Source organism: Dromaius novaehollandiae, chromosome 3, assembly GCF_036370855.1.
Source record: "Dromaius novaehollandiae isolate bDroNov1 chromosome 3, bDroNov1.hap1, whole genome shotgun sequence".
Classification (NCBI taxonomy): domain Eukaryota; kingdom Metazoa; phylum Chordata; class Aves; order Casuariiformes; family Dromaiidae; genus Dromaius; species Dromaius novaehollandiae.
Window position 1 is genome coordinate 120,385,064 of NC_088100.1, and position 16,561 is coordinate 120,401,624.

At 41.5% G+C, this 16,561-nt stretch overlaps 1 protein-coding gene across 2 annotated transcripts in view; it reads right to left on the reverse strand.

Moving 5' to 3' along the window:
• The window catches only part of SPTLC3 (serine palmitoyltransferase long chain base subunit 3), an 85,966-nt gene that overhangs the window by 924 nt on the left and 68,481 nt on the right, over positions 1 to 16,561 (reverse strand). For both annotated transcript variants that reach the window (XM_064509983.1, XM_026094571.2), the window contains exons 10-11: positions 3,077 to 3,212; positions 1,953 to 2,082 (exon numbers count right to left, since the gene is read on the reverse strand). In XM_064509983.1, coding sequence (XP_064366053.1) covers positions 1,953 to 2,082; positions 3,077 to 3,212 — 266 coding nt within the window. The remainder of the gene's footprint in view (positions 1 to 1,952; positions 2,083 to 3,076; positions 3,213 to 16,561) is intronic.

The following is a 16,561-nucleotide window of genomic DNA, read 5'->3' on the forward strand; positions in this document are numbered from 1 at the left end:
CAGGCTTAGTTATTTTTTTTACTTAGTTCCATTCTCTGTTTATAGCAATATCACAGATATAGTTAATGCTGCATTAACATTGTAATGCAGTTTGCTGAACTGTGTCCTTAGCTCTCAGTAGATTCAAAAAGTGGCCAGGGAATTGTGTACTGTAGAGAAGCAGCTCAATGTCTTGCAGCATCTGATCCACATGCAAGAGCAGCTGACCTTTTGGTACCAAAGAACAGTACAGCAATTTTGATTTTGAGCCTGTTTCTGTTTAGCCACTGAAATAAGCTTAAGAACAAAAAAAAATACAGTATTTTGGTAATGGTTTATGCAGAGAGATAGCTTCAAGGTCATTAAAGAAATTATTTTTGGGAGCTTGCCCATCCTATGGATCTTTCCTTCTCTTAGTTTCAGGCCAGGATTCAAAATGAATTTTGCTGGAGGGAAAAGTTTTCATGGTACTCGTTACCTGTTGTTACACTGGATTTAGGCGTATTCACAAAGTGTTTGCCCTAAAAATCTTTCCATCTGCATGTAATTAAACTCTGGGCATTTCCACTCCCCCATAGCGTAAGGACGTTTAAAAAGAACGCTGCAAACACTGTGGCAATGATCCCAATTTCAAAGCAATAACAGAGAGTGTTCAAGAATGATGGCCAGGGAGCATATCAGACCTTCACTGGTAGCAGGAAGCAGCAACGTGCAGGCACCAGGAGGTGAACTTGTAGTGATGGCTCAAAAATGTAATGGGTGTGATGTTACATTTTGGGAGAAGAAGGTTGCAAAGCAAAGCAGCAACCTTAAGCTTCAGATCTTCAGATCAACTTCATTGCTCGTTGCTAGTTACATAATCCAAAGTCCATATGATCAAACAGCAAAAGATGACAATGACACATAGCTATGCACTGCCCTATGCCATTTTATCGTTGTGATGCTACATCCTGCTAATAACCACTGCGCCTTTAAGAGCAGCAGGAATTTTATGCTGCACATATGCAAGGCAGATTTTTCAATGTTGTTTGAGAGTGGTGTAGACTGGCACGGGAGCTGGTCTGCCAGGCAGGGCTCTGGCCTCTGACTACATATGAATATCAGGATTCAAACGGAGAGCTGGGGACTCTCTGCAAGCACAGGTGCTTGCCTACACGAAGGAGTGGGGCCTTCTCTTCCAATACCTTATGTGTTCACCAGTTTTCTGCTCTGAGCATCATACTTGTGCAAAGAGAAGAAAAAGAAAGCCCTAATTCTACTGTTAAGTCTCAGTGTTGCCTGCCTCTGCACTGGCATACTTTGAGAATGAACGAGCATACATCAAACCAGGCCAAAAACACCTTCGGCAAGAGAGGGAGATGGAAAATTTCAAATAGTTTATTTTAAACACATTTATGATTATGTTGAAATGGAGGTTTATGACGGAAATCTCAACAAACTCTTAACAGTGTTTTTGGTATCGGGGAAAGATACAGAGCTGAGACAGGCCAGACAGCACCAATTAACCCTCATTAGGTTCAAACTGTTCCAAATACTGCTTGCAATTTCCACCTGTACCCTCAAGGCCGTCCCACATACTACTTCTGCAATTTAACCAACACGTGGAAATACATAATGAAAATAAGGGTATGGAAAACCTGATTTGCAAGCATTTCCATAATGTTTCAGGTTTCCTACTCTGATAGTTTTGACCTAGTAGTTAACTTTTGTCCTGCTGTGCTCTTCATGTAGGTCATTATTAGTTATGACAGAACTGGTCACTGTTAGTAAGAGAAGAACATAGCAAGCTAAGTGTCCCATAATTTATTTTTTTAAATAAAATATATAAGGCTAAAATGCCTTTAAAAAGCAAATGACAAGACCAGAAAAACAAATGTAAAAATGAATTATTGAGATTCAAAATAACAGACACTGCTTCTCCCAACCCCCTTTGCATCTGAAGCTAATTTCAGCAGGACATCTGCTGTACTTACCGTGTCTAACATCTCCCGTGTATGTGCAGCTGACACACAAAACCGAGCCCTGGATTCTGTGAGAGGAGTAGCTGGAAACCCAACCACAACCACCCCGATATTTTTTTCTAACATGCGCCTTGAAAAAGCCCTAGGGGGAGAAGAAGAAGAAAAAAAACAAAAGTAAATTATCTCCAATAAACTGACCACAAAGAGAAAACATTCAAGTATCATAAAACAATGGGTAAAATACTGTCTTCAGTTGAAGTGGATGGTAATATCCCCACTGACTTCAATAAGAGCCAGAATTTTACCAGTAGGACTGAGATTCTTCACTGCTTAACAGCTCATGAAGCAAAGAGGGTGTCAAATACTAGCAGCGTGGTGGCAGAGAGAGGCAGCAGCATCATAAAATTGGATTGATTCATTTGATTCATTTATGTCAATCAAAGGGCTTGGGTGCAAATCAAAGTGTGAGGGTGTTCACAGTCCCTAAAAACTGATGAAGTTGAGCCTCTGGAAGGTATGAGAGCTGTGTTCCTTCACATCAACAAGAATAAAACAGCCTATGTGATGGGCTTCTTGTTCCCACAACTGCTCTGTGAGTTTAGGAACCTAGAGCAGCTATCCAGCCTGTTACATGCAAAGGCTCCCTACAGTTGGACCCTGTTGTTATGCTACTACTGACTTCTGATCTGCATGTCCAATTCAATATGCAAGTGCTGCTTGATAGGAACTAAATGGTAAAACAATTTATATATGCAAAGACAGCTCAAATATTCATTGGGGGAAAAGAATGTCCATCCAAAATTGTTCATACATCAAGGGCAATACATCCATTTTAACCATTAAAAAAAAAAAACAAAAGCAAGTCCAAAATGCTATTAAAAGTGTTATCCCAGAACAAGTTAAAAATGTATGCACATCTAGAAAATTCTTAAAATTCTGAATATTGGAACAGCTCAAAACTAAGTCCAGGGCTAAATTAAAAATAGAGCATATTTAAATGATGCATTCACCTAACAGAGTAAGTTTCTCTTGTGAAGCATCCACTAAACATAATTACATTTTTCACAGTTTATACCAAATAACCCACGCTATTTGAATGGTATTTGTTTTGCCTATGAGTTTTTTTCAGTACTTACCCTATCTTACCAGGCATGAAAAGGAGCAACGGGACAACAGGAGAATCATCATTGCCATAAATGATGAAGCCCATTTCATGCAGTCTTTGCCTGAAGTATCTCGTGTTCTTCCCTAGCTGGCGTACTCGCTGCAGCCCTGGAACGAGTTAGTTGGGAGAACAGTCACTGCAAAGATCATAGCTGGAGTCCAGTAAAAGGGACCAGAAGTAGGGCTGTTGGTAACACTTCTGAAAAGTTCAGATGAGAGGTATATGTTGCTATTTGATTCAGAAGCAAAAACATGGAATGAGGTAAATACATCTATGTTGATTACTATGGCATTTTATCTGATCCGTAACGGTAGCACAGATGACCGATATTCCTGTACTCACAAGATGCTTTCCCACAAGCAGAAATAATATGTCTCCTGTGGATATAGACTGGTGAACAGTTCCCTTTGCTGTGTTCACGGAATAGAGTCTACTGAATGACAGGTACCCATACAGAAGAAGTTATGGGTCTCTGTGGGTACATGACATTATCAATAGAGTATGTTCTTTTCCAACATAATGCACTATAAAGGGAAACAACTTAGGTCCACAGAAAGAGATCTTGATACAAATGTCTTTATATACACTGGTTGTTTTTTTCTGACTAACAGTGCTTCACAGTGCTCCTCTTACGTTTCAGCTAGTTCTGTGTGCATACATGGGTTATTTTTTGGCTCTGTGGCTGTAATGAAGCTTAAAGTAGAAAATGCTGCATTTTGGGTCAGCCCAAATGATGCTTTTGTTGCAATTTTTCAGACAAAGAAAAAGCATACAGTAAACTTTGCTCATACACCCAGTCTGACCACCTACATTTTGTTGCCAATAATCAGCATAACTCCAGTTATTCTAATATGCATCTACATATCTAATCCCTTCTTGAGTTCCCCTAAGTTTTTGTTCTGAATGACTTCCTACGGTAAGATCAAGGTCTGTTCCCTCATCTTCTTTTGCGAAGTAAACGAGGCATGCTGAAAGGGAGCGTGTGCCAATCCCGTGGTATGCTTCCTCTTTTCTCAAGATGCTGTGGAAGAATCCACCCACTCCAAGCATCTGTTCTACACATTTTGCCATTTACATCAGATAACTCATGCTCTCACATTCCTAGCACTCCCTTCAGCTACATGCAATCATTGACAGAACAGGTAAACCGTGGAATTATGCACAATTGTTACTGTACATGTTGCTGCCACAAGGACAGTCCCTAGCTGATGAGAAGCTTTAGCTCTGGGGCAAGAAGTCTGATTTTTAAAGGAATTCTGGTTGATCCAAGAGAAGCTGTTTTAACTTATGTATTGCCTAATCTTTGATTTCTCACCAAACCACTGCCTTTACACCAGTCATGTCCTGTAGCATGGACCACAAGCCCTGCTGTCGACATGGCACAGACTTGCCCTCGTTCTTGAGGATCTGAACCACTGCCGTGATGGCATTAGCTCAAGTGCACAGCAGTGGGGTGATCCGCGGTGGCTGGGCAGGCAGAGGCAGCGTGCTCCTTCCCTGTGGTGTGCTCCAACCCAAACTTCCTCCTCATCACAGTTTTACCTCTCCTTGTATGAAAGTCAACAGGAACACCTTTGTCTCAGTAACCGCACTCCAAACGATGAGTACTTACGTGGTCCCCGTTCATTCCCCATGTCCAAAAAGGGCATATGACACTCAAGTCCCCTTTATTTCTGCAGCTGATCCCCTGACAGCACAGTAGCTACAAGGATGGAAAACCTCCTCCTCAGCTCTTACTGTTCAATTGATCTAACTGCCCTGTCCATCCACCAATCTTTGATTCTTCATGATTTGAGGAATGCAGGCTTTGTTGCTATAATCAGATTATTCTTTAGCAGCCCTGATCTGGATTCTGTGTATTTTCATTGCTTACTTCTCCCCCTTCAGACCGCATCTAACTCTCTTTTTTTCTAAGTCTACCGTTTCTTAAAAGGTAACATTGGTGTAGTCCCATCTGCGTGAACCCCAGCTCATGGGAACAGCAGACAGCATTATTCTGCAGTCCCTGAGTGAAATTATATAGTTAGAAAAAAGATAGGAAAGAGTGGAAAAGAGTATTATAAAGATGACTTGAAAAAGAAACATTGTCTTCTGGTCCTTACTTGCATAAATCATGCCTTAGAAAAACATCTGAAAGATTTTTTGTTTCTGAGGTATGTTTTTACACTTGTTTATTTATGTATTTTTAAACAGAGCACCAAGCTTTACCTTCCTAATTTAAGCAGCTGGCACAATGGCAGGCTGGAAAACTGGGAATGCAAAACAGGGGGAACAAGGGGAATTCACTCAGACACAAAGCTGAGATACAGAATATCTTAATATCTCTTCTAAGAGTTTTCTTGTAAGTCCTTGGGAGGACTCAGAATCAAAAAGTTAGCTACTTAGTCTGTCTTCTTATTTTGTTGTTATTACCTCAGTATCATCGTCTGACAACAAAATTTAGTCATTTTGGATTTTAGACACAAGTTCTCTTCCCTGCTTTGTCCCTGTTTTCCCAGACCTCATTCAGTCACTAACCCACTGACGTGCCCCCCAGCAAAACCAACAGAAGAGTTGAAAACAATTATTTTTAATGCATAAAAAAGACAAAAAATGGTAAAGAAAAATGTGCTTGAAAAGTCAGCTCAGCCTTTTCTTTTGCAGTGTCTCTAAGAGGGTCATTTCTAACAAGTGCAGTTGCTTCCCTACCTGTTAGCAGTATGGCTGTACTAGCATGCAAAAAGAAAGAGCCACAATCCTCATTACTTCATCTCTATCTGTAGGTAGGGGTGATCGTATATCCTTACCCTAGCCATAACTGTCATATTTCATGAGCTGGTTGATATATGCACCACTCTCTAACACCGTAAGGTGCTGAAAGGGCTGGTGCTACCTCCCCCCTTGTACCCTCACTGCCTCCCCAGCACCAGTACTGACGCTCATACAACCATGCAACGAATCGAGCCAATTCCTCTTTCGGCCTGAAGAGTGGCCCGGCCAGAAAGAAAACCACTGAAACAGCATCTGCCAGATCAATTCTCTTAACCTAACCACCAGGCAGCTGCACAAACACTAGTGCCTGCACAGCAGAGCTGGTGAGCACACACGGCAAGAGTGGAGTTTAGTGGGACACATCTCTCATCTACACACTTACCTTTCATTTTCCTCCCATTCATCAGCCTCTACTTCCAATATCACTTAACTTATGTCACCAGACATGAACACTGAAGTCTCCCAGTACAACTCATTTCCTCTTTCTTCCTTTAAAGTTGCCTTTGTACATATGTATCTTGTTTTCACTCTTAATTTACTTCTTCATTTAACTTATCATCCTGTTCATTCACTATTTTCTGCTTTGACCAGGCTCTGATTAGATGCCTGTTCCCTGATTTCCTGTCTTCCTGCTTGTAACCACAACAGCTAGTTCAGCACTTATAGCTGTTACGTACTACCTTTGCCAGATCTGTCCTCAGACCACACTCTGCTGCAGCACCTGCTGTTCTGCCCATCTCCTCTTGGCTAAGGTGGGGATCACCACACCTACATAAACCTCTTCTCCACTAGTCATTTCTGAGCACATGTAGGTTTAAACCAGATCTGCTGCTTCATCTGTTCTGTATCTTCTCTAGTCAAGGTTCTGTCAACGTTCTGGCTGGGAAATTTATAGGGAAACTGGGACTTGCTTCACAGCGATCAGTGTTTTGCTGAACGAATTAAAAGACCTCATAAAACCAGTGCATTTGTAACTTTATGCACAAAACTGCCCACGCAGACAACCTGTTAGTTACAGTTTCAGTCATTCAGTTTAAAAAATTCGGTGGAAGAGATCTGCTGGGTTAGAAAAGGCCACAAATAGTTTAATCATCTCTCTAATGCTGCTAAAACAAAAACAGCTGTGACAGAGCAAGGAAAACAAATGAAACACAAAAGCATCCTACTACAAAGCTTTCCAGTCACTAATAAAAACAATAGTCTGTGGTATTTCCAAAAGTATTTTTGGTGTAGTAGATCTCAAAGAACCATGAGGAAATACTGAGAAGGAGGAGGAGGAGGAGGAGGAGGAGGAGAAATGGGGGCGGAGGAGAACTAGTTTCCAAACTCTCAGTCTACACAGCATTTGAAACTACTAGACTTTCAATTAGGGAAAGTTTTCATAAATGCAGATGTTCTTGGCGGATGCAGTTTAATACTTGCTGCCTTCTCCTTTCTATTCAGCTGTTTACCACAAAGCTGGAAACAAACCGTCAGCCATTCAAAATTCCAGGCCCTTCAGTATTTATCAAACCATATGCGCTGGGCCTAGAGTTGATCATTTTGTCTCTACTTCTTATTTTAGGTGCTGGAAATGTAGACTCTGAAGCAAGAGGGGGAACCCAGCAAAGGAAACACTGGAGCTCGAAGGAGAGTTTCGGGCAACCTCTCAACCCCGGCAAAGTCGAACACCTCTTCCTTTTCCAGTCCTCCCTTGCTAAATCTATATCCTCAATGACTTTGTGATGGGACAGATCCCCTTTCAAGAACGCCTATGGAACTCATTTCCAGAAAGCCCATGCTGATGCAAAAAAGCCACTTTAATGTTTTAGCAACATCCCAGAATAGCAATGTCATTTGCAGAGATACATTAAAGAGGCAAATAAAAGATCAGAGCATTCACATATATCTGGAGGGAAAAAAAGCACATTAGGAGATGATTGCTACACACACTGTATTTGTGGGTGGGTGGCTGGGAGGAACCTATTTCTTTACCAAGTGTCAACACTTTCCTTTCTGTTGTTAAGCTTTGTGGTCAAGACCACATACATGCATCATATATACACAGCCATCTTATATGCTGTCCTGATAAGAGTAATAAAACCCTTAAAGTTTGCAACTGTGTTTCAACGCTCTTTTTCTTTCATTTATGAGACCCTCCAAAGTCAGATAAGGAGGCAGATCTGAGCAAAATGTTTATTTTGGTCTAACTGGCCCAATTCTTCCCCCACCCTGCAGATTAAATCAGCATAAGAGTTTTGGAATTCAGTTTAGGATCAGATCTTAGTCCAAATTTCACTGGGGTATGTTTAACCAAAGATGTTGCATTTAACAAGCATTTTCTTTAATTCTTGAGGCTGGGATCTTGCATCCTGTAGTCCTGCTAACCTCCTCCTCTTTTGAGTGAAAATCTGCAGACTCAGGCCTATGAGCTAAAATGTTGTAACTGCATCTTTTTGAGTACAAGTGCTGCCTCTGCAGCACTAATTACAGCATCAGGGCCTTAGATAGTAAATATATTTGTTCAAAAATTCTTAGCTATGGAAAATTCTTGAGGATTTATGGTCTTCACTGTCTATGCAAATAGCATATAGCACGGCGTGAAGGTTATGCCAGATAGTTACGTTCCATAAAACACATGAGCCACAATGCAGCATATGTTCAAAGAAAACAGGGACTGGGAGAACTGACCTTTAGCTAGCTATTTAAAAGGAAGCCCACTACTGCTCCACAGTTTGCAGCTAAGGTTGAACATGTCCTTATGAAGAGCTCTATATCTTTTTATTAGCTGAATGCAAAGGGAAGGAAAAGAAGGGAAGCTGAAGGACAAAGTATTCTTAAATTTCACAAGTTATCTTCACAGTCTTGGAATATGCAATGATACCTAACCAGTTTACTGTGATTTTATTGAAATAGAGGATTAATTACCTGGATTGTCCAATGAAAACTGGTATTTATTGCAATCCACCTACTGCTGGCAAATTTCGAGTTTACATTTGTTATACTGCTTTAAAAATATTTATTTTATTGCAAAGTTCTAAAGTGCTGGCAATTCTGGGAAAAGTGCTGATTATATTTTTATTTGACACGCACTATTGCATATTGCCAGTTTTAGCTCATTAACTTTTGCAGGCTTTTAAGAGGCTTTATGGCTCACAATTAACATGGTTTAGTTTAAGAACAAAACAAAGACAAGGCAAGAGAGAAAGAAATGATAAAAGATAGATGGTTTTCCTCACAATTCCTTTGAAACAACAGGCTCTTGAGAGAGCCGCTATGACTAACAGACTCAGCGGTGCTTTGTCACGCGCCAGGGCAAGGAGGGCCGCGTGGTCCCGGGAGCAGAGCAGCAGCCAGGCTGCTCCCGCGTGCTCAGGAGCTGCGGGCACCCATCTCTCCCCCAGCTGTACCCCTCTGCGGGAGGAGGAGAGCCCCACTTTGACCCACGACAGGGCTGTCAGGGGAAGAAAAAGCACCATCACAGCGCTACGGCTACAGACCTGCTTTTGCTGAGGACTTTGGGAGCTGCTCTGGAGCTTGACAGAGGGAGACATCGTGGCTACGAACCTGAGGGCTGGTCTTTAGCGGGTGTTAACTGGCACAGCTCCACGCGCTTGAACACAGCTCCGCTGTTTATGCCAGCTAAGGGCCTTACCTGGGCAGCCAAAGAGGTAGTAAAACTATCAGCTTGTTGCAACGAAAGCTTATCTTCCTCTTCCAGAGTCGTCTGCTTTTCACTCCTGAAAGCTTTAACAAGCAGAGAAGCTGGCTGCGTTCAACTCTTGCACAAACATTTTACCTTTGAACTCTTCCTGTAGGCTTCTACCCTTGGAAATTCTGACTCAGTATATTGAAAACAGGAATAAGCAACCTGTAGCCTTTCATATCAAGATCTCAGGTGTATTTTAATTGCTGGAGAGCTATTTTTCCTGAACCTGTTCCAGAGAAGATAATCCCACATTGTACTTTCCTTTGGCACATGGTGGACTCTTCAAGACTCAAATCCACCTGCTTTAATCTTCTCCAGCTGTTGTTTCACTAGGTCTTTTTAGATAATTAGTTACACAATCAAACTTTTACATACCGGTGTCAGTGCGTCTCTTCAATCTGTGTTCCTTGGATGCAGAACTCTACTCCCTGCCCTCCTCTACTAACAACTAGATAGTAAAAAGCAAACTTTCATAGGCTGAAAAAAATCTGGAAAACAATAGTTCTTCCCCACTAAACTGTTGCAGATGGACAGATTTTCTTTTTTTCCTCTGGTTCCATTACAAGAGTAACACACATGTACCTCCATGTGCATTAAATCACAAATAGAATGCTATAAAACTGGGGTGCCTAAAGCAAATATGTTCTCAGATAAAAAAATCTTCATAAAAAATAACTTTGCTATGAATTGGGGAGAAGTGAAGATATTTTCTTCTACAATCTAATGCCAACTATTAACCTAGTAATTTCAACTTAATTCAACTGCTAAATAAGCCCTTAAGGACTTATTTAGTCAGTCCAATTTTTACTGTGAACTGCTGCAAAACACTTTCCAGAGCTGACTACAGGAAGAAAAAGTGGCAATTTCAGCTGAAGTAGAGGGCAGAAATTGCACAGATAGCGTCTTTTTTTACTTTATTTCTCAAATGAGTCAAATATGCCGACTCAGCCCCTTATCTATACTCAAATACATAATGTTGCATTCGGTGTCCTGCACAAACACGGGGACAGGGCAGCCAGCCTTGGCTGAGCCTTATTTACTCCCAGCACAGGTGATTAATCACAAAGCATGTCAGTCCCTCCGCTGAAAGCCGGCCAGCACGCAACACACTCCATCTGCATCACATTAGGTGTTTCTGAAATGCCAGTGATCTACACGCAGTCAGGAAAGGCAGTTCTCTCCTTTGTGCTCCTCAGGCTGATAACAGCGCTGGATTCCTTGCGCAGTGGCAAGCAGCATCTGGAGCTGAGAAGAGATCCTCAAGCTCTGCTATCTTGGCAGCAAAGATACCTTTCAAAGATGACGACTGCGCTGTGCAGCGGTGTGTTACTGCCTGTAGGGAAAGCGTGTCTTTCTTTTCGGGGGGACAGTCCCCTGCCCACCAAGCAGACCACATGCCAGGATGTGCGGAGAGGTTCACAGTCTGGTCACATCCCTCCTCTCCCTGTGCTTAATGCTTATTTGAAAACACTGGGAGACCTATCCATGGGTAGGGTCTTCTAAGGGACTCAGCACTGGTTTAACTTTGACTATGGAAAACCTGCCTTCAAACAAGGCAGAGTTTGGCCAATGCCAAGAGCTCTTGCAAATCCCACTGAAAACACTATTCCTCCAGTGCCCCTGCTTGCAAGGATCAACAGAGCCTTTATGTCTACAATTTGGCTTCCTTTAGAAGGCAGATTGCATGGCAGGTGGCTCCACTGGAATAGGATGTCTCACTCATTTTGAGTAAGGATGGCAGAATTTAGCTCTGTGTCATCATCCACTGCTGGGAGAACATCTGTGATGCTAGGTCCTGACAAACAGTGATAATGATAGCATATTACCATCAGCAGCAGCTTCACTATCATAGTGACTTGGAGCCCTAGTCATGGAGTCAATGCGATGCAAACACGGAACAAATTGGCTTAAGCGTTTTAAATGTAGGCATGTATTCAGTGGGAATATTAATTTACTTAAAATTAAGCAAGTGTTCAAGCATACTGCTTGATGAGGGCCTGAGAGAAGCAGTCATCTCAGAATGAAGCAACAAGAAGAGAATTTGAGAGGGAATAGTACAAAGACATACTGACTGACTTTGCAAGCTGTTTCAAGCAGGTTCAGAGGGTCTGTCGCTAAGTAGCTTGCAGTATTAAAGCTTAAAGGTTCAGTATTAAAGTTTCATGATCAGTTCAGTCTGGCAAGGATTTATTTTGTTGCAGAAAGAATTGTTCCCCTCAGCTCTGGCTGTTCGAGTCCTGGCACTAGGATTCATGCAGCCATATGGTAAATTGGCTCATGGAACCAGTTTGGCCGCAAGCTAACCATTTTTGGGGGGTTAGGTTAGTTTTCAGTTAGATAAGTTCCCTGTTTCAGTTCATTGCATAGCTGCACGAACACTAATGTTGGCATAAGGAAAGGGGCAGGAATATGGGGCTAGGCAGGGGGGAAAGGCAAAAAGGAGGGCGAGACTGCCCTTCACAGCAGCAGTGCTGATTTATACCAGATAACAGTGATCCTTAACTATGGTCTTCAAATTTACAGAGGACCTTGACTGCCAAAGGTAACATTTTCAAAAGATTGCAGATTCTGCAGAGCACTGATAGCAGTGGAAAATGGAAACTGAGAATTATAAGAAGCTGGTCCTACAGTTATACCAAAATCTAAGGCAGATGGAAATGCTTCAGAAAGGAACCTTTTAAAAACAGAATCTTTTTAAAGCCAAGCCAAAATAGAAAACATAGCATCCTGCAACTTCTTGTAATCTGAATGTGCTCAAATGCAAGAACTCAAAACCTGCTAGAAAGAAAAATAAAAACCAGTAGTTGCAAAATGATAAACCAATCAGCACAAATGACTATACATATTTTGCAGAAACACTTTGTATCTAAACAACCTCAGGAATTATCTTTAACACCTTGTGTCATTCTGAGATGAGTGAGGACAGTAGATGCCTCAGAATATATTTTTTAATTTTTCAGTGTCCCATAAAAAGCATATGAAAAATGTCTATTGCTATTGGCGAATTATTGTTTGCTATGCACTAAACAGAAAATACAATGGCTTTGGAAATGCTCTCATCTGATTTTTACATCACTATAATTTATTCTTAGTCATCAAGAAAATTACTTCAGATTTTCTAGCAGTTTTAACTCTGTCTGCCCAGTGGTTCTATTTTTTACCTATCAAATTTAAGTGTAAAAATATGCTTTTGGTAGTCCCAGGGAGAAGGGAAAAGAAAAGGTCCAAGGTCACAGCTGGAGGGGCTGTGTTAGTGCTTTGCATGTAAGCAAGCATACATGAAAATTTGCACAGGGTCCAAGTACTTTGAGGCAACTACAGTGTCATCGTATGGATAAAACCGCTAAAGGCAGCTGCTCAGTTTCCTGAGGTATCTCCAGCAGTGTAATGAGAAGCCACAAGGAGAATGTATAAAGAATATCTACATAATGAATTATAAAGAGGAAATACCATGGGAACTTCTGCTTCCCATATCTCCTAATGAATGAAGGAGATACGTTTAAGATGAAAAGGCCACAAAGATGTAAGACGGATAAAATGATTTTTTGCAGACTCAGTGAACTAAGCTATGGAACTTACTGCCTTATGGCATTACTAAAGGAAATGCAGCTGCCAAAATTCGTACACTTGTGAACAATTCTATTATACAAGCTATGATAATATCTATAAAATTATGCTACAAGAATAAAAGTCACTCTAGAAACAAAGGAACACAGTCCCCCAGTCTATCTGTCTTTCCCAGACAGGAATAACTATACCTGTTAATTTGGAGGATACTAATGCCTGGTGCTCATTCAACATTTCTTGTGCTTCATTTTCTCAAGTCACAGCAGAAAACATGGCAAAAGAAGGAATTCATGATAAGTGACTATGGGCTTTGCAGTATCATCACAAACTATTTACTGAACTTAAGATAACCAAATTGCAGGAGATACAGATCATTCTGTCATGACATTAAAGTTTCGTGCCTATCACAAATATTGATATGGGACCTACCAATACATTTATAGACACATCTTCTCTTTATCTTTTTACTTTCATCAGTGCAAGGTTTTTAAATAAAAGTCTCCCCAGCCACCTGGAGTCTCCTGCTGCAAAGGAAGGTAAGCAGACTTTTTGCTAGTGCACTTTCACAGCTGTTTGCTGACCAGAGAAGAATAAGGAAACCAGAGCCACTGCGGTAACAGCACTGGTTTGAAGAGCTGTGTCTCTGCTATAGTTGCTTATACATCCATGTGTCCTCTCCTTCCCTGTGCCAGGCCCTGTTTACCCCCAGCCTCTCCAGCCTGGCTTCTCAGCATCTTATTTTGGTCCTAATGTCCATCCTCACCAGGCAGCTAACAGTTGTTAGCAACTTGTTAGCTGGTCCCTGTTGTATCTCCTTTACTTGCCAGTGTCTCCTCTCTTTATGCTTCCAGGCTCATCTCCCTGTGGGCCAGACAGTGCAGGAAGGAGGCAGGTCCCCGGGCTTTCCCCGTCGGGGCTGCACCGTTCAGGCCTGCCGGCCCCAAGCTGGGAGAGGCTCTTTCGCTCAGCGGATCCGGCCTTGCGCAGCCCAGCCGCAGGCAGCACGGGAAGGTACGTGCTCAGATCAGGTAACGTCCTGAGAGCGCTAAAAATTCACCACTGCTCATTTCAAGTAGTGATATCTTAGAGGCTCACAGGACTCGGATGGTATGTTATAGACACAGCACAAGCGATAACCTTGCCTATCAGAATGCAAATCATCTTCACAAACGCTGGAGAAACTGAAGCTTTTCAGGGAAGAGGACTTTTTTTCCTAGGCTATCAAAATCCCATATGTATATCTATGAGTCTGAGGAAAGACTGAACCTTTTCTGTTAATATGAAAAAACCAGAGCCTGAAGCAGACACCTGTTATGGATAATTTCCAGCTAAACAGTTTAGGTTTTACAGCATTATCTTTCAAGTGTTAGCAAGTTGAGCATAGACAGCACTACCCATTCCTTCCTTCTAACTACACTGCACCCCCTGTGCACATACGCATCTATTCATATCCTGCCGTCATGCATCCAATATAAACTGATCCTGCCTTGAAAATACAAGCCCTGACTCCTTTTCCAACCAGCCATAATCTTGCTAAATAAATAAATGAATGATAAATGAATAAAAATATATGATACATATATATATATAAATATATAAAAACATATATATATGATAAATAAATGAATAAAAATGAGATAAATGAAGAAAAAATAGGAGATCAACCATTCTGTTACACGCCAGAGTAAACACAACCACTGTCTCTGCATTTCTGGCCTCTGATTACTGCACTGTCCACTATATAATTCACCTACACTGCTCTTTTCTAGGCCAGCTCTTAACAGATCAATGGAGAACAGCTAGCAACAAATGGAAGGGAATGTAAAAGCATGATACCTGGGGAAATATAAGAGAAGACTATGTGAAGTGCTAGAAAATATAAAGAGTTTTCAGAGCAGCAATTAAATGACCAAATCAATCCGCTTTCCCTTGGCTTCCTATTAATCTACCCAGGAGTCAGTCATGAAGTTCAGATGTAAGAACAAGATGGGTTAGCACATTTCCTGTCCCATTATTTCACACTTTTTAAGAAGCTCCCTGTAGTTAGCATGGAACTTTTCACCAAACTAGAATTTTATCCCCCATATCTTTTGCAAGGATCGCTCCCTACAGGAATGTTCCCTACGGGACAAGCCATTGTCCATTAATGGAGATCTTAAAAGCGATTCCCCCAATCATTCAGTGGGAAGGGAAGGCCATTTGAACCAACTGCAAAATAAACTCCCTTTAATGATCCAACAGGTTTCCTGAAAAAAAAAATTGACTGCATTTTACAGAGGGTCCATTACCACTCTGTGGTAATTCCGATTCACTTGAAACCTCTCTGCCAGGTGTCTCTCCCACATGTCACTATCTCACAGGGACAGCTCACACGCAGGATTCACCATTTTCACTGACGACAGAGCAAAAGAACTCAGCCGAGACCGCTGCTGTCCTTGGAAACAAAAACATCTAAGAGGAGACAGGGCTCTCTTCCCCTCTCTTCCTCTCCTCCTTGAGCCACCACCTTCCTCCCTCTGATGCCAAAGCAGCACTGTAGTGTGGTCCAACATAACATTTTTTCCTGCGTGTGTGCTTTTTTTTTGTAGTCTACAAGACAGTCTAATGAAGGAAGGCCCACATGAAAGAAAAACCAATAGACTAAAATAATGAGTCTGTCTCAGAAACATTTTTACACATCATAGCCAGTTTGTTAGCCTTTGTGCAATACTCTAAGTTGTGATATATGATTTATTAATCTGTTTTTCTATTCATTTGTATTTCATGTTACAAGGAAAATTTTAAAGACCTTATGGAACAGTAATTTACTTCCTAAAGCATTTTCAGGAGACTTAATAGCACTCGGTTTGTGCAGAAATACAAACACTGTGTCATTAAACAAACTGCTTCTGAAAGAGAAAATGCTGCAATCTCCTAGCCCTAAAACAGAGTCAGACACGCACATCTTAAAAAACTCCATCTTGAACCAAGTCTCCTATTAGCCTGCACCAAACTGCATGCAGAATTATGCTAGCTGAAGGTCATTTGTAAGAGGCTTTGAAGGTTTGGAAATGGATGTATAATATTTTACATGCGGCATCTATGAGACCCTTAAATATGTAACTCTTGGGAAGGCTCGGTGTAAGATTGCCCTCTGATGGCAAACATTTCATGTAACTAGGTCAGAGAAGAGCACCGCGGGACAGGCTGCATGCACATTGCTGAGACAGAAGCAACATGTCAAAGCTGGTCTCTGACATCAAACAAGCTGTAGACATCAGCAAATGCAAACTTGACCTTTCAGATTTCAGAGTGTGACAACAGTTCCAACTTAAATTCTCTGCCAAAATGACAAAAGCATCATTTTCTCATTGTCTGCGTATTGCACTGGAGTTTTGCTGCACTTTGTTATTACACTGAGCAGAGTTTGGCACTGGGACTAGATTCTCCACCTCTGCTTTCACACAGTGG